This window comes from Pleurodeles waltl, chromosome 7 (assembly GCF_031143425.1).
Source record: "Pleurodeles waltl isolate 20211129_DDA chromosome 7, aPleWal1.hap1.20221129, whole genome shotgun sequence".
Taxonomy (NCBI): Eukaryota; Metazoa; Chordata; class Amphibia; order Caudata; family Salamandridae; genus Pleurodeles; species Pleurodeles waltl.
The window spans coordinates 711,879,730-711,902,365 of NC_090446.1; the positions used below are offsets into that span (position 1 = coordinate 711,879,730).

Genomic DNA, 22,636 nt, shown 5'->3' on the forward strand with positions numbered 1-22,636 from the left:
TTCTCTACACCACATTGGATAGATTCAAAACCCACACAGCTGACACACATCCACACCCACAACACACCTACAAACTGCTCTATAAAACACACACCTTAACACACCACAATCATTTGCATCGACAATGCCACACATAAAAGCCAGAGCCCAAATTTAGAGACAGTACTACAGTTTAGCCCCCCTCCAGCTTTCATATAGCAACTATCCCACACCCGTACAACACACCCACCACTCAAAATCGCACCTCTACACATCATTTACTAACCGTCACCCCCACCCCCTCACCACAAATCTACATCCCATCATCCTTTTACAGTGTTGTCCACCACCACCATGTCACCACAGAAACATCCCCGTTTCACAGATGAAGAGTTAAGAGTCATGGTAGTTGAAATTATCAGAGTAGAGTCACACTTGCTTGGATCCCAAGTCCAGCAGACCACAATTTCTAGGAAAATGGAAATGTGGCAAAGAATAGTCAACAGGGTGAATTCTGTAGGCAGGTACCCGTGCATAAGGGAAGATATCAGGAAGAGGTTGAACGACCTCAGGGGGAAGGTGGGTTCCATGTCAGTCAGGCACCAGCTGGTGGTCCTCAAGGCTGGCAGTGGTCCCCCACCTCCATGCCCACAGTTCACATCATGGGAGGAGAAGGTCTTGGCCATTCTGCATCCAGAGAGCTTGACAGGATTACCTGGGGAAGAGGAGTTGGTTAAGTCACTACAAGAATAAAGCCACCAAACGCTACTGTCATGCATGCTCACTGATCACCTTTTGCCACCTTAACAGACAACTCACTTACCACCCCTTTGTCCAACTGTCCAAATGCCCCTGTCTGGCATCTCACATGTGAACTTCACACACCTGGGGGCACAGTATATGTGTAAGGCATAGGTAGTACAGGGACAGACAGCACTACAACTCCCAGCAGGCACTTCTCTACCATTAACAAAACAAGAACAGTGTACCATATTGAAAATAGCCTTGCATGAAATGTGACCAGTGGAAAATACTCGCCTGAATGCTCCACAATTGTACAATCTGTGGGAATGACAGCAATGTTATGGATATGTGCTAGTATGATAACACTAACACAGTTACAACTGCGTCCACTTCTAAACTATCCCCTCTGTCTCCCATCACCCATAGAACTATACTCACCTAGGGGAATAACAATAGTGTAGATCATTGCCATAGGACAGCTATTGACAGGAATGCCCAGGACAGCTGCCACTGACATACCCCACATACACAGCTACAACTATGGCCTCTGCTACTCTGTCCCTCTTACCTCCCATCACATATTGGCCTCTACTCACCTGGGGGGAGCTCACATATATGCAGTGTGCTGTACTCGGTGTAACCGGTCTCATATATCCAGTTAGAATGGTTACTCCAAATCTGATAGCCAGGTCAGTGTCCATATGACATTGTGCATCTGTCTGTTAACTCAACAATGGAGTATTGCTAACTGAGAGGTACCATGAAGCATATTATGCTACACTGCTGCCAAGATATGAGTCAATTAACAGATATCCAAGGGCCAAGATACTATGGCATCCTGTAGCAAGGCGATTTAAAAAAAAGCAAATGTCAGGTCTTCATAATTGAAAGCAGGTGTCACTGTCATATAAGGGGACCTAGAAAAGCCAATCTGTACATGGGCCAAAAAATATCTACCTGTCAAATGTGGTGCTACATGTCACATAACAACCTGTAACTGTCTGTTTCACATCTCCAACAGGTCCAGCTGCCACTGGGACCATGGAAAGCACTCCGGAGACAGCCGCTTACCCACTGGATTAAACCATCATTGAGGAGAGCGTTCTTGGATTTGTGGACGTTGAGGATGGCTCTGGCCCATCAGGGCAACCTGGTCAGACAGCAACTGTCAGCCTCACCCTGCCCACATTCACTCCTCCCAGCCCTGTTGCATCTACATCCCAGGCAACCAGTCACCCCAAACCTCGGTCCAAAGCACTGTAACAACCAACATGTGCTCCCCTGCCCAGGTACCGGAGTCACAACTCGAAATCCATGACAATGTTGTCCAGTGGCAGTGGACAAACTGTGCCAAGGGCGCAGGCACGTGGGGGTAGGGTGCGTGGGAGGGATGATGTGCATCAGCGGCATGAGGCTGCTAGGGACACTCCTGGCCAGGACACCATCTCCCAAGTCTTGGGAGCCTACCAACAATCCAAAGGTGTGATGGGCCAGGTACTTGCCATGATGTGGGGGTGGGGATCAAGCAGCTGCAGGGGGACAACCACCTGGAAGTCATGCAACAGTGGGAGGCCCAAAATGCCCAGCTGGCTGCAATAGCAGGAGTGCTGAGAGACATCAACACAACCCTGAGCAGCGAGCGTCCACAATACAAGACCCCTTCCATTGGCCAAGTAACACAAGCCCCTTCAACATCTGTGGCAGCCAGTGGAGTGGAGGCTCCTCCAGGGAAAGGACATGCCTCAGACACCCCTGCTTCTGTAGCTGAAGAACCCCCTGCAAGCGTGGGCGTCCACCCAAACAACCAGGAGGTGCAGATGACAAAACAGCAGCCACTGCCAGGCAGTAACCTCTAACTGATAGATTCCATTTTTTGTGCCTCAGGTGCATGCACTGGACTTAAAATATCATTGCTGCTCCTCTGATGATAGCATCCACGTGACGGATCCCTTCACTGTTTGAATATTATTTCTTTGCTCACATTCATCCTAATCACCTATACACATGTAAATAAACACAACTAATACACTATCTAAGAGTGACAATCATTTTTCATCTTTTTGAGTTTTTTCATCTGAAATATATTTCATGCTCATTATTGACTCATAATAAGGAAATGTGAGGAAGGACATGTAAAAGGTAGTGTCATGCTGGGGATCCACACCAACACAATGACACAAGTGGACGATCACCAATCCCTATTTATTACACTGTGCGGCACATAGGCTGACCAAATGTTAGGAATGTCATAATCAAGTAACTCTAAACATGTCTTGCTCCTACCTAGGATTCAGTAAGTAACATCCCACAGACCACTGAAGTAAGGGACATTTCAGACTTGAGTCCCTCCAAATAGGCTCACAGATTGGTGGACTTTGTCATCAGCTTAACCCTTATCACATACCTCTACCATGCCTACCAACTCAGAATACCCCAAAATACAAACAAAGGACAGTACAACAGTCCCTAGACGGAGATCGTTCCACTTAACATGGTCAGCCATTTGTAGGCCTGCTAATTACCTATGTCAGTGTTGACACACATGGACAGTGGCCTGCGATGAGGAAACACAATGACAGCTACATACATGTCAAACAGGATCATTATCAATAAAAAGTGAAGTTTGAGTGAATGGATTGCACATGATGACGTGTGTCAAAGACATGATTGACAACATGACACCATTGGACCCACATACAATGTCAAACAGGTCTATTGTGTAGGACAGATCTCTGCTATCCCTCTGTCTTTACAGCCTGGGCATGGGACTCACACATCCCAAAAATATGTACAACAGTACCTCTATCATTTCATGCCCACTTCACGTCATGCCTGCTAAAGCCACCTGCTATTGACACAACTCAGAAATGTCCATATGAGGTTGGCATTGTGAAGAGATCTGGATGGAGAAAGTGGTATACAAGAAGTGTAGGCATGTAAAGGCTTACAATACCTAGAAAAATCTGTAGCAAATACTGTAGTTTCTCAGATTGTGCATGTTAACTGCCCCAAACAAAGGATATCCTCACGTGCGTCACAACTCCAAGTCTGTACTTGCCTGAAAACCTGAGGTGTATAATGCATATGACCTGTCTGATGGTCACACAGAAAGCCTTCTCAGTCAATCCTGACCCCCACACTTCCACATGGAGTCAGTGAAAATACAGACCATCACATACTTACACTCAGATGAAGTACTGATTGATGAGATCTGCCCGCATGTTTCCACCTTCATCCTCAGCACTGTCATCCTCACTTGGCATTTCTGCATTCTCACCCGGTTGAACTGCTAGCTCCCCCTCATCTGGGATGTATGGGATCTGTTGCATCAGGGCAAGGTTGTGGAGCATGCGGCAGGCCACAGTGATCTGACAAACTTTAGCAAGTGAGTAAGGGAGGGCTCTACCAGACTTATCAATGCTGCGGAATCTTGTCTTCAGAAGCTGAAAAACCTACTCCATAACATGCTGTGTCCTTCCATGGACCTCGTTGAAGCGGACTTCCCCTGGCGTGGTTGGGTTCCTCACTGGTGTCAACAACCAGTTACGGTTTGGGTAGGCAGAGTCCCCTGTAAGGAATCGTGACGTTTGCAAACATGAGTCCAGGGCATCATCACATTTGACAGTAGAGATATCATACAAACACACATGACATATGTAACGTACCAACCAGCCAGGCCCTCTCTGGGTACTGTTGTGTCATCAGCTGTGGGATAGCGCTGTTTCGCATGATGAAGGCATCATGGACAGAACCTGGGTACTGTGCACATACTTGAGAAATGTAGGGGTCTACCAAACCGACTGCTTGAATATTTATGGAGTGAAAGTTCTTCCTGTTCCGATAGGCCTGTTCATTCCTATGTGGGGGAATCAAGGCTATATTGGTACCATCAATGGCCCCCAGTACATATGGGATGTGGCCCAAACCGTAGAACTCTGCCTTCACATGGGCCAAATCCTTATGTGGTGGAAATCGGATGTAGCTGTCTACATGTTTCAACAATGCAAAAAGTACAGCCTTCAAGACCAGACTGAACTTAGGCTGGGACATCCTTGCAGTTAGTGCCACTGTATTTTGGAAGGAGCTTGTGGCCAGGAAGTGCAGCACTGACATGACTTGTACAGTGGGTGGTATGCTGTCTGGATGACGAATGGTAGGCGTAAGATCTGGCTCCAACTAATGACCGAGATCCATGATTATCTACGTGTCCAGGGGGGTAATTTTGTATGACATGTCTACTCTCTGTGGTCTGCAAGTCTGCCAGTGCTTGGTACACAGGGGGATAGTCTGACCTTTTCAGTTCCAGGGTAACTATGTGAGAGAAAAATAAGTAGGTTTGTCAATTAATGATTGTGTCCCTTGTAAGTGACACTACATGTGTCCCATAAAAATTGTGACATGCCATTTGATACAGTGAAAACGTGATATACGTCACATACCAATGGCAAAAGTGACACAGTAGTTACATGTCATCCCCTTGCCTTAATTAATATATGCACATATAAACTAATAAGTTAGCAAGACTAAATGTTACTAACATCAGACAGTGTGTGAATAAATGCCCAAAAACAAGATTGCCCCTGGCTGAGAGGGTGGTGACTGTACCACCAATGATTGATTGACATTAGCAGAACAACATGATCCTTTAATCAGGACAAACATACGTCTTTAAACAAAGCCAGCACTAATGATTATGGCATAGAAATGTTTTCGACATTGTGGCGCATCTTAAATTTAACTTTTCCAACCATTGAAAGGCCTTAAAATGGCACCTTCCTGACCTACTCCACTAGACAATAGGAAACGACCTCAAACGCTGGCGGAAGTCATCTTGGTGGTAGGCGGATGGTACCGTGTGGCGGACATTGCCATTTGAACAAATTGCTGCCTGTGGTGGTCTTCACCCAATGGCTGTGTCCGCCCATGATGATGGTCGTCTATGTGGTGGACGTGACCGTCATCTCCTTATAAATCTCTCACTTGACTTCTGACACTGCTGCCAGCAAGACCTCCACAACCTGGGCTGCTGTATACTGCCTCTTAAAGCAATCATGCCATGTCCCACAGGTGATAGGGCCCCTCCCGTCTCGCCAGAAGAGCTGGAGAAGCTTGTAGAGGACGTCCCACCCTGGTATGGACAGCTCTATGGTGCACCAGAGGAGCAGGTAAGAGTACCATGTTCACATATGTTTCTGTAGCTCAACTAAGCTTTGATTTATTTAGCTTAGGCTTATGGGCAATATGTCAGAGTTTGTCCTTAAAGCCCTGTAGGTACTTTCAGTGTGCTTAAATGATTGAGTTCCTGGGCATGTCTCTATGTGAACTGACAGGTGTAGAATCCTGAGACTTGTGCAGAGTGTGCAATGAGTGTTCCCTGGCCCACCTTGTGACTGTTGCATATGGGTAGCTGAGGTGTAATGCCAGCCATCACCAGGTAAATCCTATAATCAGATGTGTTTGATTTGTGGACATATGTGCTAACATGACAGCAGGAGGTGTTGATGCATGTTGGTTGCCGGTTTCTCACAATACTTGTGCCCTCAGTGTATCTGCACATACATCTGTGGACACATATAGAATTGTGGGAGTGTTGTACTGAAGCCGCGAAATGACACTCTATGGTCCTAAGCTCTGCACAATGACAGCTCTTGCCAATTGGCTATGGGATACATGAAGTATTCTGATGCAACTGACCTTTTGGGACATGGTAGTTTGTGTTGATTTGTGTGCTCTGCCTGCAAAGACTATTGCCTTTCAATTGCCACTTTCCGTAAATATTGCCATCTGGACTGCTATTGTACAGCTTCAGCACTGCAAGTGTGAGCCATGTAGCCACACCCTATATCCATATACAGACTATCATTGTTTAAAACTTATGCCTTACTACTGAGTTTCCTCGACTTCAGATTATCCCCAGTGTTTAACATTGTAATGACATTGGGGGCATGGTGGAGAGCTGTGACATATGTGCTTATAATAACTCTGACCATTTGTGTTACACTTCCTTGATGGGTCCTGTGATCACACTGCCTTTTTGGCTCCTTAATCCAGCTCTGATGCATACTGTGCATGCTCCTAGTTTTTTGGCCATTGAACTTCTGCAAACAATGTGTTGTGAACTGATGTTCCATTACATTTGACCCATTGTTTTGGACATGATGTAGGACATGTCAAATGCAAGGCTAGGTGTATCTTTTCTAGACATATTTTTTATATGCACCTATGTTTTGGAAGTATAGTGCAAAGTGTTTGAAAGGACACAAAGACCCCCACTTCCTGAAGTAGCATTTGGGTGCATGTGAATGTGCATAGGTGCACAAATGTATGGGCTTGCATGTTTGCTTGCACAATATGTGACTCCCTTGTATGGTGTCCTGGTAATATGGGCCTTTATGTAGCCTGGCTGTGTCCTGTGGGGACCATATGCAGCTTGAGACTATCAGAGTCTATAGATGCATGTTTGCTCTTTGGTGTGGCTGTCACCTGCCAGTTTGTGTGATATGGTGTATCATGTCCCTGGTCAATGTCATGTGAATAGCTCATGTCACACAATACACACTGCTCTTGTATCAGGTTAGTGCAGGGGCTGAGCTGGTGGTTGTGATGGGTACCCTTGTGGGGAGTATTAGCAGTAATGTGCCCCTATCCAATGTCTGCTATGTGCCATAGGTGGACAGGAAAGGTAAAGACAGTTTTTCATTTGCTTGTTGTACTGACTTGTAATTGATTCGGCCTGTACTTGTGGACATGATATACATTCTTGTCATTTGCATCCATGCAGTTCAACGCCCATTAGAAGAAAGGCATTTGGGGTGCCATTGCCAAGCAGGTGCGGACCCTGGGGATCCTAAGTCGGTGGAGGGCACATTGTCGGAAGAGGTCGGAGGACCTGAGATGCTGGGCCCGGAAGATCGCAGAGGCCCCGCTGGGGCTGTCTTCCCAACGAGGATGGGGTGCCCGTCGAACCAGGACGACCCCAATGTCCCACATTTTGGCGGTGGCCATTCCTAAGTTGGATGAGTGTTTGAGGGCAGTACAGCAGCCACAAAGGGGTAAGTACATACCAAAGATATGTTTGCCCCTTTAACAGGTGATTGAGTGAGGGATAGGATGTTAGCTCTGACAATGTCGTAAGTGTAATGTGTCACAAATCTTCTGTGATCACATTGATGTAGACGAGTCATGTATTGGCAACATGTATGCACATTCATTTTGTTTTGAGACATGATAATCAACATATGAGGGCTCCTCAGTCCTATAGCACAGTATGGAGCACACATTACAGTGTTTTTTGGGTTCCAGGGATCTGCCTTTACTACCCTGATGGGTGTTAGCTTCCACCAACAGTTCGCTCCTCCCTAATACCACGGTAGGAAGGTAGGTTGATTTTTGTGCTCTGTCCTCTGCTATGTTTAAAGGGGTATGTCTGTGTGAATTGAAGTGAGGTAGGGGCATGTCATCTCCAATGTTTATTGGTTTCTGATGTGTCACAGCATTAGGTGATGCAGTGGTGTCTATTAGAAATGTCACACAACATACATAGCTAACAACTTAACACCTGTTGCAAAGTACTTTCCCTTGGTAAGTGAGGATTGTACCTATGTCATGTGTGATGTCCCATCAAAGTTGACAATGTGCATGTTGGTTACCGGTGTGCACATACTACATTTCCACAGGGACAAATATGTTGGTATGAGATGTGAGAATGTGATTGCCATGCTGATGTCCTGATAGCAGACACTTGACACCTCCAAGGCCTCCCCTATCCACCTCTGTCTGCCAAGAAGAGGTCCACCCTCCCAAGAAGATTCCACCCTCCCAAACCAAAACCCACCCCTCCGAATGTGACTATTTAGGTGAGTGTCCCTCCGAGTTGGCTGGTGTCTTCTATGGTGTTTGGAGTAGTGTATGCTTTGTATCCTTCTGCTACACCCTTTCGTCTGACTGTGTGTTGGAAATAGCCCTTTTTGCAGAGTTATCCGTAAACGTTTTGCCTTTTTCCTCCTACTTTTTCTGATCTGTTTTTGTTGGCTTTACGACTCTGGGCACTTTACCACTGCTAACCAGTGCTAAAGTTGTACATTGTATTGTTGATTGGTTTATCTGTGATAGGCATATTTGATTTACTTGTAAGTACCTAGTAAAGTGCACTACAGGTGACAAGGGCCTGTAAATCAAATACTACTAGTGGGCCTGCAGCACTGGTTATGCCACCCACATAAGTAGCTCTGTAAACATGTCTTAGAACTGCCACTGCAGTGTTTCTGTGCAGTCTTGCACTGCAATTTCAACTTGGCAAGTATAGCCACTTGCCAGGCCTAAACCTTCCCTTTTCATACATGTACGGCACCCCTAAGATAGGCCATAGTTCAGCCCATGGGCAGGGTGCTTTGTATGTTAAAGGTGGACATGTACTGATGTGTGTTACATGTCCTATCAGTGAAATACTGCTAAATTCAGTCTTCACTGTTGCAAGGCACATGTCTTTCATAGGTTAACATGGGACTACCTTTAAATATTATTAAAGTGCAGATCCCCTTTGAGAGCAGATAGAAATTCGAAGTTAGGGGTCTCTGAACTCATAATTTAAAAATACATATTTTAGTGAAGTTGGTTTTTAAATTTAGTCTGAAAATGCCACTTTTAGAAAGTAGGCATTTTCTTACTTAAACCATTCTGTGACTCTGCCTGTTTGTGGATTGCCTATCTGGGTCAGTTTGACAGATGTGCTGTTTGTGAATCCCCTCCAGACAGTGAGACAAGGGGAGCTGGGATGTAGCCTGCATATCCTGATGAGCCATCTGTGCTAGAGTTGAGGGAGGAGTGGTAACTTACACCTGAATGGGCTGTGCCTGCCGTCTCACAATGCAGTCTTCAACCCCCTGGTGTGTGGCTGGGGTCCGGCCTGGGCAAGGCAGGATCTTGTGAACAACAGAGACCTACTTCAAAGGCAGAAAGGGGTATAAGTAGTGGACCCAAAACCCCAGACTTTAGATTTCTTCAAGATCACTTCTGGAACCAAGAGGAACCTCTGCCAAGGAGAAGAGCTGAAGAGCTGCGGAGAAGTGCTGCCTCTGCCTGAGACTGTGCTTTGTTGGGCTATCCTGCAGTTGCTGCTTCTGCCTACGAAAGGGGACACAGACTGGACTTCGTGGTATATTCCTGCTTGTGAAGAATCTCCAAAGGCTTGAGTGAGCTTCTTTCCTGTTTTGATGTCTCAGGGCCATCAAAGACTTCCTCTGCTAACATCTGGACTCTCTGCTGAGACTCCTTCCCTGCCAAGTGGTGTGCCATCCAGTCCCTGGGCATTTGAAAGATGATGTTGGCAGACAAGAGCTGAAAATCCATGCACAGAACACCGTGTGGGGAAATTTTCGATGCACCATCTGCAACGTGGCTGATAAAGGATGTGCCGCCAGATTCACAGCTAAAATCGACGCTCCACCTGCATCGTGGTTTGGAGATCGAAGCATCGCGACTGGAGAAACAACACGTTCCTCCATTACCTGTCAAAACCATGTTCCCTCTCATGTCATCTGTGAAAAACCCTCATATATTCTTTAAACACTGTACAACAGATGTCAACTCAATGCCTAATTTGACAAGGCTGTTCTTGAAATAGCAAGTTAAATTAACTGCAAAATCACTCCCTTCTTATATGAAAACTATTCTATATATTTACCAGGAGTCTAGAGGAAATGGACAATTATATACTAGTTACTTGAAGTTATTTTTCTATGGATTTATTCTTATAGCACTTAATCCAGCATTCTGTAGAGGAGTCCACCAACCATCTTTGTATTTGCATGTACCCCTATGTTAGAGAAATATTAACATGTTAGGAGTTTGTTGAAGAGAGCTTTTAGGATGCATATCCGCCTTGTGGTGCACTGCATAACTATCTTTGCTCAAAGATGTTCAGTATCTGGGCTGCAGCTTTGAACATCTCATAAATCGGAAAGAAAGGAGGCTATGGACTCCTTACAATAAGTAATATGTGCTATTGTAATATGCTTTGCATTGAAATGTTTTTTGTCAGTTACCATTTTCTGTGTTACTATTGTGTGTCCTGTTTCCTTTTAATACTCTGTTCTCGATCCATGCAGCGTAGCTAAACACTCTGTGTTCGAGTGTTCAGTCGGCCGTCAATTGGTGATTGACTCTCGACTAGGGTGGTTGTGGCTGTCGCTGTCGTGGGTCCCTTATCTAGTAATAAGCCTTCTTTACCTGAGAAGTGTTCTGAAGTGTCCTGGAGCATTTCTTCATTTTGGTTCACACTGTTTCCACAGAGGAGCATATTGCTCATTTGAGCAAAGTTTTCGACATACTTCAATCATATGGCATGACTATTAAAGCTGATAAGTGAAAAATTCTAGCTGAACAAGTAGAGTACCTTGGTCATACCATTTCAGCAGAAGGAATAAAGCCCAAACTCTGTAATTTAGAAGCCATTAAAAATGCTCCTGCTCCTTCTGATAAGGATGCTTTGCGTTTCTTCATGGGTCTGTGTGAATACTATGCGTGTTTTGTGCCTGGGTATGCTCTAATTGTTCAACCTTTGAGGTCATTACTCAAGAAAGGTCAGAAGTTCATCTGGGACAACATGATGAATACCACTGTGCAAAAAGTAAAAGAATTAGTGTTATCTGCACCCTCACTAAAATCTTTCATACCTTCGGGTGAGTCATTTATAGCAGTAGACGCCAGTTTAAAAAGGTAAAAGGAGCCGTTTTTGCGCAGATAGTTAATGGAAAAGAGAATACAGTTGCGTTCGCTTCTCGGTCTCTTTCAGAAGCAGAGAAAATTACAGCACCATAGAAAGGGAGGCTCTTGTTTGTGCCTGGTCAGTGGAAAAGTTTAAAACGTACATATGGGCCAGGAAATGTGACGTGTTCACTGATCATAAACCTTTGGTCTATCTTCTTAGTGGCAGTGGCTTAGGGAAGGCTTCTGCTCGTTTAGTGCGTATTCTATCTAAATTACTAGAATACAACTTAAATGTCAACTATATTCAAGGAGGTATGAATGTTCGTGCTGACTGTTTATCTTGCATGCCACTGCACATTTCTGGAGATGAAACGGATGGTCAGGAGGATGAATGTGTGGTTGGCTTAGTGGAAGCTGTCTCAGCTTGTGATGATGGTTGGCCTTCAGAGAAAACTCTTGATAAAGTCATGAGAACATTCAAACAAGTATTGGGGGAATTGTCATATAATAATGAAGTTTGCATGAGAGGAAACCTATTTATTCCTCCAAATGATCTCCACCATAAGATTATTAAAATTGCCCATCTAGGTCATTTAGGAATTTCAGCTACAGTAAAAAAAATGTAAAGCATCATATTGGTGGCCTGGCTCACATGAACAAGTTACACACTTTATTGACAGTTGTGAACATTGTGTTGTATCCGACAAACACTGGAAGAGTTACACCAAACCCTTGCATCCTGTCCCTTTCCCCACGAAAGCATGGGACAGCTTAGCCATTGATTTTTCTGGCCTTTCCACATTTTACCGAGAGAAATGAAGTTTCTTATTGTACTTGTTGACTATTACTCAAAATGGATATATTAGTCTGTTACAAAATTTCTGGAGAGACTTTTCCATTTAGAGGGTCCACTGACTACTATAATTTCTGACAATGGGGTGCATTTTTCGTCTCATAAGATGGAGTCCTTTTTCAAAAGGTTTGGTGTTAAACACTCGCAAGTAGCACTATATAGCCCCTCATCGAACGGCTTGGTAGAGAGGGCCAATTGCATTTTGAAAGAGGGTATTCAGACCGCTATTGCCATGAACATTGATGTTGCTCATTTTCTCCAAGAAATGATTTGGGCGTACCATACTACACCTCATTCTACCACAGATTTAACCCCTTTCTTACTTCTTAGAGGAAGGGAAGCCATTACTAACTTGACTCCCACGTGGCTTCCACAGAACAGAAAATATAAGAAAGAAGGGGAAGGTTTGATAGACTTGAATAAATTAAGATGTACAGTGGAAAAAAAACAATTGGCACAGAAGGAACACTATGACTTCAGGAACAAAGTCTAAGATATCAAAGTAGATGCTCAAGACTTTGTATTAATAAAAAAACACATAAAATCATGAAGGGGGAGTCCAAGTTTTCCTTACCTGTTAAAGTTATTAAAGTTGATTAAAATTCTCTTTTATTAGAAGGGAAGGGATGGTGGAATAGGAGCAGCGTTTTTCTAGTATCTAAGCAACAAGCTGAGATATTTAGTAAAGTTTACTCAGAGCCTGATTTAGGTATTTCTGTATTTCCAAATAGTTCAGATTCCTCAGATTTTTCCATTGGTAAAAGTTATGTGCATGATGAACCTAATGCTTTCTTGACAACGTCAGACCCCCTGTCAACAACATCGGCACAGATTTCTGTGGACACTACGCCATATACATCAACACAAGCCGAAACCATTCCAACTGAACAGGCCGAGTTGGGTGTTAATACAAGTGAAACTGGGGACAAAGAACAACGCACAAGGTTCAAACGTACTATTAAAACGCCTTCAAGATTTCGTGATAACCTGTTGAATTAACTATGTTTTATCTTATTTGTTTTTGTTATCGAAAGGAGGTGATGTAATATGCTTTGCATTGAAATGTCTTTTGTCAGTTACCATTTTCTGTGTTACTATCGCGTGTCCGGTTTCCTTTTAATACTCTGTCCTCGATCCATGCAGCGTAGCTAAACACTCCGTGTTTACTCTGTCCTCGATCCATGCAGCGTAGCTAAACACTCCGTGTTTGAGTGTTCATTCGGCCGTCAGGTGGTGACTGGCTCACGACTAGGATGGTTGTGGCTCTCGCTGTCGTGGGTCCCTTATTTAGTTAAAACCTTCTTTACCTGAGAAGTGTTCTGAAGTGTCCTGGAGCATTTCTTCATTTTGGCAGGTGTGACTGCACACTCTCTTCCACAGCTATGCATCTTCACATCCGCAGAGTAATTAGTAAGTATACCGATATCTCCCTCCTAGTTCTGGGTGACTATTCACAGTATGTGAGTATGTTCACGAGACTGACACTGGAAAAAACATTGTTACAGGAAAGTACGTCCTTCATCCTTTCATGATAAAATGCTATTTTGTAAATACAAATATTTAAGCTGTATTGAATTTGAGCAAATACAATTTACTACAGAGTGTAAAAAATGGAAAAACACCATACTGATGTAATAATAGATCAAAATGCTATAACAGTAAAAGGTAAATGCATGTTGTGTGAAGGAAGCAAATAATTTAAATAGATATAAAAATGGCAACATAGTGCGATCTGATGTAGACATTTCAACAGAACTGTAAACATATTAAATAGGAGCAAATGTTCTAACAAAGAAAACAGTTGAAAAAATGCATTTAACAGCTTAATACGTGCTGTAAAAAGACTAAAATGTATATGCATTTGTGTTTGCCGATATTGTTATTTTGAAGATATTGGAATTTTGATATGCAAGTTTTTCTGTGCATGACTGAAGAGTCTGTGTGTTTTTTCAGATTCAAATACAAACCAGGTTTCCACAACACCAGGCTGTCAAGAGAGAACAGTGAACCCTCCAAAATTCTTTCAAGTACTGCACTATGATTGTTCAGTCTACCTCTTGAAGAACTAAATAAGTTGGCCAGTGACTTTATTTAACTCGATGGGCTATTGACTGATCATTAGCCCAGATGTTATTTGATATTTATTGAAACCTTGCTGTTCTTGGTTTGGAATTCTAAAAGACAAAATCAGCGAGAAAATATACATTTGAAGAGAGACATGGATGCTGCAACTGCTTCTCAGAATTCTAATAATTTGGGTTTTCTCCGTGACAATGATGTAAGCTTCATTGTATTACTCTGTGGAAAGGAACTGCTTTCCCAGTTACTGAAAAGACAAACTATACAGTATTGTGTACATTTAAAAGTCTTCTTTTTGTCTTCTTCTCCCAAATGTAATTGGTTTTCCACTTTCGGAATCCACCACTGCTTTGAGTGAAATGCTTAGCTCATAAGGGTATGATTGCTTATTTTAAATTTCAACCAGCTTGTGCTAAGGGAAATTTGAGGAGAATGTCATTCCCTTTCTAAAACCCAGCATTCCACAAAAAGTAGATTACGGTTCAAGAAAATAATGTAATGTGTTCAAAAGCTATTTTAAAATATTAAAATCACATGTGGTGATTATTACAGGATCATTTACAGTGACCTTCAGCAGCAACCGAGTAGTCCTTACTGCTGTTGTATTATGTGTTGTACTTATAGAAATACTAAAACTCGAGAATCTTGGTTTGGGAAATTGACAGTCCTATTTCAAATACCTTGTTTTATGCATACAGTGTAGCATTAGAAGCATATGTATTTGCAAAACCTAGTTCACCGAAATTATTAAAATGAATGAGAAGTGTTGCCATTTTTGATTTCAAAGAGATTGTTACTTCATGTAGAGTAGTAATTTTTAATGACAGTTGTTAATTACAAATGACAGCTTCTTGCATTCAACATTTTCAGTCCTCTATTACTGTCAAAAACTCTCCCCAGTTGTCTTTCTATCAATTACAAATGAGGGATAAACTCTGCTTTTAAGAGCTCGCCATCCTTGTTCACCATAATATTACATTGCCAACTGTTTGGAAAATTAGAAAAAACTTGCACTGTTCTCAAACTCTAGGTTAGGTTCTCTAATGAATTTAGAGTGCAGTTTTTTGCATTACAGGTGTTCAACAGTTACAACATCTTAAGGAAGAGAAGATTTACCTTGGCCGAAAGCAAAAGTCTGATGTATTCCAGAACAAGTAAAGACCTGAACCAACAATTTAAAATTGTGAAATCCTGCAACTGTGATTTTTTTGTATTCTTAAATAATATACATTTTCGCGATCCAGATAAGTTGTGTTAATCAATGTAAATCTTTTATACATCTTTGGTTAAAGATTATAATGTCACTTGTTTTTAATAAGTGTACAGGATTTATGTAATCACCATTATCGCAAGGCCAAAGGACACTTTACTTCCTTGCAAAGGTGTGTGCTTTTCCATCTTCACTCAAGAGAAAGCATGCCCCAGTGTTTCCTCCTCACATCCCTTTAGTGTGGCTTAAAGGTTTGTACTGCATTAGGGTCGAAAAAGGGGTCAATACAAGTGATGGCAAGTAGGGCAATATCTGTTCTAAAATGATATATTGAGGTAGTCCTTGTTACATCTGTTGTATTCTCTCCCTCGAGTGACTGCTACTTCGATGGTGTAGTAAAAGACTCTGGGTCTCATTACGACCTTGGCAGATGGGATACTCCGTCACAAATGTGACGGATATCCTGCCTGCCATTTTAGAAGTTCAATAGGATATAATGGAATTTGTAATACAGCGAACAGGATATCCGTCACGTTTGTGACGGAGCATCCCATCCGCCAAGGTCGTAATCAGGCCCTCAGTCTTTGTCCAAAGTAAGGGATATTTGGCTTGCAGTATTGACTCGGACTGATCTTTCTCTTTAGTTCCTCATCACACCATCAAGCATTGTGATTGTGACTATTATGATATAAGCCCAGCTCCTGCCAGTTCTCGAAGAACACTACCTCCTTAGGATCACCAAGAGTCGAAGCCACAGAGATTAGAGAGTCAGTTGACTCAAGCTGCAATTTGGTCACAGATTGGAGTAAAGCATTCTCCAAACCTGAAATCTCACTTATTGTACAGCAATTTAAGAATGTATTGCACACTGCACACATACGACAGAGTCACCATACCATTCAGAATAAACCTGTTCTCATCAAAAAATGTCACAACCAAACAACTGACACTGCATATAAAGACGTTCCATTATTGTCTGGCCCTGCTGTATCTTTAACAACAAGCGGGTTTGCTTCAGTCATAAATTCTCGGTGCCAAACCAGACGCAACCAGGGAGCAACAAGCACCAATTATTTGGTGGATGGTCTGGTTTCATGTGCAGTGGGGTGTAGTTGAGCACAATCCTACTTTATTGAGCTTATCTCACACTATGTAATGTATTAATGTATTGATTACCCTGATAAAAATCTCAAGGCGGTACTGTTCTTTGACGTCTACACTTGGTAAATGAAATCGAAATTTCCTTCATAAGGGGCTTAATGTGACTGCTTAAGATACCTAATGAGATACATGGCTGGGGATTGGGACCTCAGAACACTTGTAAAAATAAGGTTAACTTGTTGGTCTCTATAGGCACCAGAAAAGCACCATGTAGTACAAACAAAAAAGTGTTGCCTTTTCCACGACCTCGCCTCCTCTCTATGAAAGGAGCCAGCACCACCAAAGTTTTCATTGCACATAAATTATAAGGTCTTGGGTTTCTCTTGGTAGATTTGAAAGAGCATGTTTGACGAAACCTTTACGTTCCACATCCTGTTCAAAGGTTTCTTTGCACGCTGGTTGAAGTTTAGGTGTGCAGAACGAACTTAGCCTGAATAAGTTCCCTGTGATAATTCTCAGTACTGATTCAATTTCACGTTTGAAAGTCAAAGTTGTAAATGAGAAAAGCAGGCCAGTATGGCGAAATAGTTGGTGGGAATGTGGGCCTTCCAGGGAGGAACAAATTACAGCATTATACGAGCACTTACAAACAAGAACGTTTTTGGTTATTCACCTACCTCCTGCAGGTAGTTTCCCAAATCCAAGTTGACCATTTCAGATGCAGGAGAAAGTGGACCTTCCAGGATGGCATTCTGAGGGAGCCACACCCTTTGTTCTTAGAGAAGAAGAGGGTTCTCCTCGATCTTTATGGATTTAGAAAAGAATGAATGTACAGTATCCTTACTTGTGCCATTACTCCCCAATAAAGTTAGCTAGCGAGATGTCTCACTTGCGTACCTCCTTTCTTTTTCCTGTCAGTCATACCACTGAGTGATCTGATAGTCATAACTGTTTCTGACAGTGACGTAGCCTCTCTACTGTCAAGACACGTACATTACATAAAATGGTTGGTTTACTCATGCTCTTTAATTGTAGCACTACTTCTGTTGGGAATTCACTCGTTTGGTGCTCAGTCCCCTGACAATCCTAGCAACAATTGCAGCAACTGCCATAATGGTCACTGAAAACCTCATGTCCCGTAAGTGCACATTCCCAAACATTCTGAAGGCCTACCCACCATTGGTACATACCACAAACATATGAAGGTATTTCACCCTCCTAAAACCTGTTCCATGACTACCAACTTGTAGCACGCCTCTCCCAAGATTCTCAACACTAGACTGAGATCCTTCATGGAACATAGTAAGAGGGCATCAAGCACTCTCCCGAATGTGGTGTTCCAACCTCTGGTACACAGTAAGCATAATAGCTAGACACTAGACTCATCATAGTGGTATTGAGTCTAATGTAATAATTCTAAACTAAGATTAACTACAACTACCAAAGTCTATTAGCCATGCCTAGTCTTGAGAGAATAGAACAATGGAATAATAAAGTGTATAAACCTTTCTATAAGTGCAGCTCAAATAGTGTTCAAGTGCAGCTCAAGCTAAATACATTACCTCTTAATTAAACCGATAACAGGCTGGGCCATTTACTCAGCATTATGCTCCATGAAGACGTGTCATTTATCATCAGTGTCGTTCAAAGCCCGGCAGGAGGAAATAGACCATATTTGTTTGTTTTTTCTAGTTCAGCCCATTCAAGGACTATGAAAGTTTTTCTGTACACATTTAGTTTGCTTAAAAAAGAGAGTTAATCACCACTGTGCAGAAATGTCTTCTCTGCTCTAAACAATCACATTTTCACGTTAACCTTATTTAAAAATACATTCATCAGGTCCTGTGGTGCAAATCAGCTTCAGGTCTTTGAGAACAAGTATGGCACGCCATTTTATTCATGATATCTTTTAAATATTTTTGGTCTTCAAGCACTTATGATGTCCCTCACTAGGGACCTTTGGTTCTTCAAGCAGATTCATTTCAGTTTGCACTAGGCAGACTAATATGTGTCTCTGCATCACTTGGCTAATCTGGCATTTTTGAGATCCACATCAGGAAAATCTTAGACAGATAGTGGGTGGAATCTTCCAGGCTGTTCAAGCCAACTTTGTTTTGCAGGGGTCCAGCAGCCCTGCCTACGCTGTGTTGAACAACCGTCAGTTTCCTAGGCAGCTATGGGGTGAGGGATTTGTGGACCATCACATACATTTTCATTTGCTACCCAAGTACTAATCACAAAGGTATAAACACTGAGACTAATTGTGGCGAAAATGAGAATTGGGACAGCCTGCTGTTGCAGCCAATCTGACTGCTGCCCTTCAATCAATAAAAAATTGGTTACTGTTTTAAGAACATTAACACTAACTGCTTATTAAACAAAATAGTTCAGAGCAATCAGACCCTTCCTCGAGTATTCTTCAATACACTGCGGTGTGAGAAGGATCAAGCATAAGCAGTTTGTTTTTTTCCAGCATTAAATTCTCCCTTTTATTTTATTTAGTCCAGCAGTGGATTTTTGCAGAAATGCCAATAAAACCTGCTTCACATGTACTAAAATGTGGACTACAAAGAGAAGCATTCCACTTCTGCTTTTCAGCAGTTTTTCTTCCAAACCTACTCATGCCACACCCCCTGAAGGACAAACAGTCATCCTCCTTGATCCATGCAACATCCCAATTTTGACCCTATACTGAATTCTTAGTGTTCTACACTGTCCCATTCACTCCCTTGCCCTTATTTTGTTTACATCCTTTATTGGGAATGAAGTATTCATCTGTTTTCCACCAATAAGCTTGTAGCCTTAAAGGATTAGAGAATTGCGTCCCTTATTGGAAGCCCAACAAATTCCATTTCTATCTCTGAGGAAGCATCCACACTCTCAGCCATCTTCTGCACTTTGAACTGAGACTTGGCCTTAAAACTAGTCTCTCTTGTGTTTTGGTGCCTCTGTTTCTCTTCATTAAAGCTCTTACTTGATGCAAAGTGTCTGCAGTCGGAATACACCTAAGGTGTCCAACCAAAACTGTATTCACCTTCTGATCAAGCTTGCAGATTTTAAATGAAGATTTCAATTAAGGCTTCCGGCACTGCTAGCAATAGGGTAGTTTGTCTTATTCATCATATCCGGATTCTAATTTATCATTGAGCTTAGTAGGTCTGCACGTTAATGGGCCTGTGTATAGGAATGTAATTAATAACTGCACTGAAATCTTTCTGAGGTAGTTCCGCCATCTCCGATACATTAAGGTATGCCTTACCTCGGAGGGCAACTACTGGGCAGCACACTAACACATGCACATGATAATCAGTATCTTTGTATGGATGCCCAAGCTTCAAGCTAAACAGTAAGAATAACTGAGTGAATGATAAAGATACTCATGAAACATATAGCAAAAACGGGTGACAGTTATTGCTCAGTTCAACAAATGAATGCAAAACTGCTAACTAATTAAATGCGAATTAGAAACGTTTTGAGACGTATACGTCAAGATGGCCGCTTTGTTTGAAAAAACATGCATAGTTCCTCGTTTGCAGTGGAGTTCAATAGAGGACCCTCACAAATATGTGCACTTGTGATGCCCACATTCCTAAACTACCCAAAAGGCACGGAGGTTCACCCTAAAAGTGGTTTATTAAAGCACACTTTGAAGACCCTCCTCACTCACTCGTAAATCATGAATGCGACCAGCAGTATATGTAAACAGCCAGCATCCGCCCAAGAGAATACCATGCAGGCCCACCATGACTCGCCGGCAAACTGACATAAAAAGCATGAGACCCGGAAGATGTTCAATTTCTGCGGCCTAATAGATTGGTAAAGACTGCAATAGGACAAGCTATCGAGGATCAGCTGGTCAACAACCATTTTACAGCTGCAAGGCAGGCAAGTTTTGTGTCCGGTAGACCATCACTTTGTGGCCCTGAAGTGGGGACTGCACCAAGGTCTTCACAGTGCAACACAGGATGCCCTATAAGGCAGCAAACATCAACCGATTACCAAGAGCCAAAAAGATAGTTATCTGACAGCACACGAAATCAACAATATGATAATGTAGAATTGTGCGCCAAGTAAGTCCGGCTGCGCGACTGCCATCTCTTCCAAAAATAAAACGTTAACTATATTACATTGGCACGTTTTGAAAGGTCCGGAGAGGAGCTGGTTTCATTCATTACATCATAATTGTGGAGAGCAGTGACTGTAAGAGTGACCGGAAATGTCTGTATTGCTAAAAATAAACCCAAAAGAAAAGATGAACATGTTTTTGATTACCAGAGTTGCAGACGGGCTAAAGCATCTTCTCCCTTCGTAAAAAACTAATGCAAAGGTCGAACAGGCGTTTGTGAAGTGGCCTCTTGTGTACTTTAGGATTGCCAAACTGAGACAAAGTGACCATCGGTTTCTCACCCACAGTGCGGAGGCGGGAACGTCATAAATAAATACAAAATCAAATCCTCTTCTCGGCACTTACAGACGGGTGCATTACTCGGCTATATATGTCATTATAGTTTGTTTTGTCACAAATCGGCCCCTGCTATTGGAAAAGCCTAGCCAGAATACATTTGATTGACAACAGTCCTCCTTTATGGGTTAGAAAGTGTTTCTTCCAATGGTTTGTTTGAAATTTCATTTTGGGATGTTCTCAGTTATTGATACAAAAAGCCGGAAACGCTTTGTGAAGCATCAACAGTAACATGAAGGTTTTGCCACTTAGTCGTTTTACCCCTAACTAATCTCAGGATCAAGCTGTCACACACCATCTGCTAATTAAATTTTCCAGTTGCATTTTTTAATTTAAGAATCTTTTACAAATTTGAAGACATCTTTTTACAGTTTTATACATTTTAGATATCATGAAGATTTTACAACTTTCAGATCTGTATATTTAACCTGTGCTGCATTATCACCTTTTAAAAACATCTTGACTGTGTCATATGTTATCCCCATCCCTTCAAGAACATGTTAAATGTAGCAAAGCCCGTTTTGTGTGAATTACCTCAACTCAAACAGCAATATTTGTAGTGTTTGTATTCGTATTTATGTAAAAATCGATGCAAAAACAATGTCATAGATACAAAATAAAAAAAGATACAAAATCTTTGAAGCAGGCTTTGTCCATCTTTGTCATAATCAGTAAAAATCAATGTGGGATATAATGAACTCCAATTACTCTCGATTTCTTTTTGGCTAATGACCACAGTCTTTTTACTGAAAACCATGAAATGGTAAGTGGAATATTACTTAATATTAGCACCACGTTGCGTAGGACTGTAAATTCTGGAAGGCCTGCAATCTTTTTTTATCGGCAGACGGCAGCCGTGAAAGACATTTTGTTGACTGATGTCATGAATGCTGAAAAGACGACGTAGCTCAATTAATAATTGGGCCTTGGTATAAACACAGTCTATTGGATTTGCACACACCTAGAATAATGAGATACCTTTGTCTGCCCTTTTAAAAACATATTCCGTCATTACAAACTTAAATACAATTAATTACCAATCCACACATAACTAGTATTTTGTTTTCCTTTTTGGGATCAAGATATTAATGAATTCATTGTTTCAGTAGTCAGTCAGTAGTCCTTTATTGAGACACAGAACCATAAAAAAAGTTTGAACATCTTCGCTCCAAATTAGAGATATGAAGTTCTCCATTGAGAGATTTACGGTCACTCCCTTCCACAAATACAGTACAACCAAGTGTTGCAAACACAGATCATTATTCCTAGCATTCCTCACCCATCGGATGATCACTTGTTATCCCGAAGGTGCTAGCTGTGGGACTGTCCATATGCGTGTGAGGGTATTAGGAATAATTGTACTGAGGATTGAAGGATGATCAGTGGAGGACTTTATTATATACATAGGGTGGATCTCCTTTCTCATTCCTTTGCGGGATACCACAGATTGATCTGATGGTCATAACTGGTTCTCACAGAAGTAGAGCCTCCTTATTGTCAA

At 42.2% G+C, this 22,636-nt stretch overlaps 1 protein-coding gene across 2 annotated transcripts in view; it reads left to right on the forward strand.

The window, feature by feature from the left end:
• The window catches only part of LOC138304579 (organic cation/carnitine transporter 2-like), a 405,840-nt gene extending 384,063 nt beyond the window's left edge, over positions 1-21,777 (forward strand). Inside the window, exon 10 of one of the 2 annotated variants that reach the window (XM_069244749.1) lies at positions 14,237-21,777. In XM_069244749.1, coding sequence (XP_069100850.1) covers positions 14,237-14,324 — 88 coding nt within the window. In that variant the 3' untranslated portion in view covers positions 14,325-21,777. The remainder of the gene's footprint in view (positions 1-14,236) is intronic. The other variant, XM_069244750.1, reaches the window with a different exon arrangement.
• The last annotated feature ends 859 nt before the right edge of the window (positions 21,778-22,636 follow it).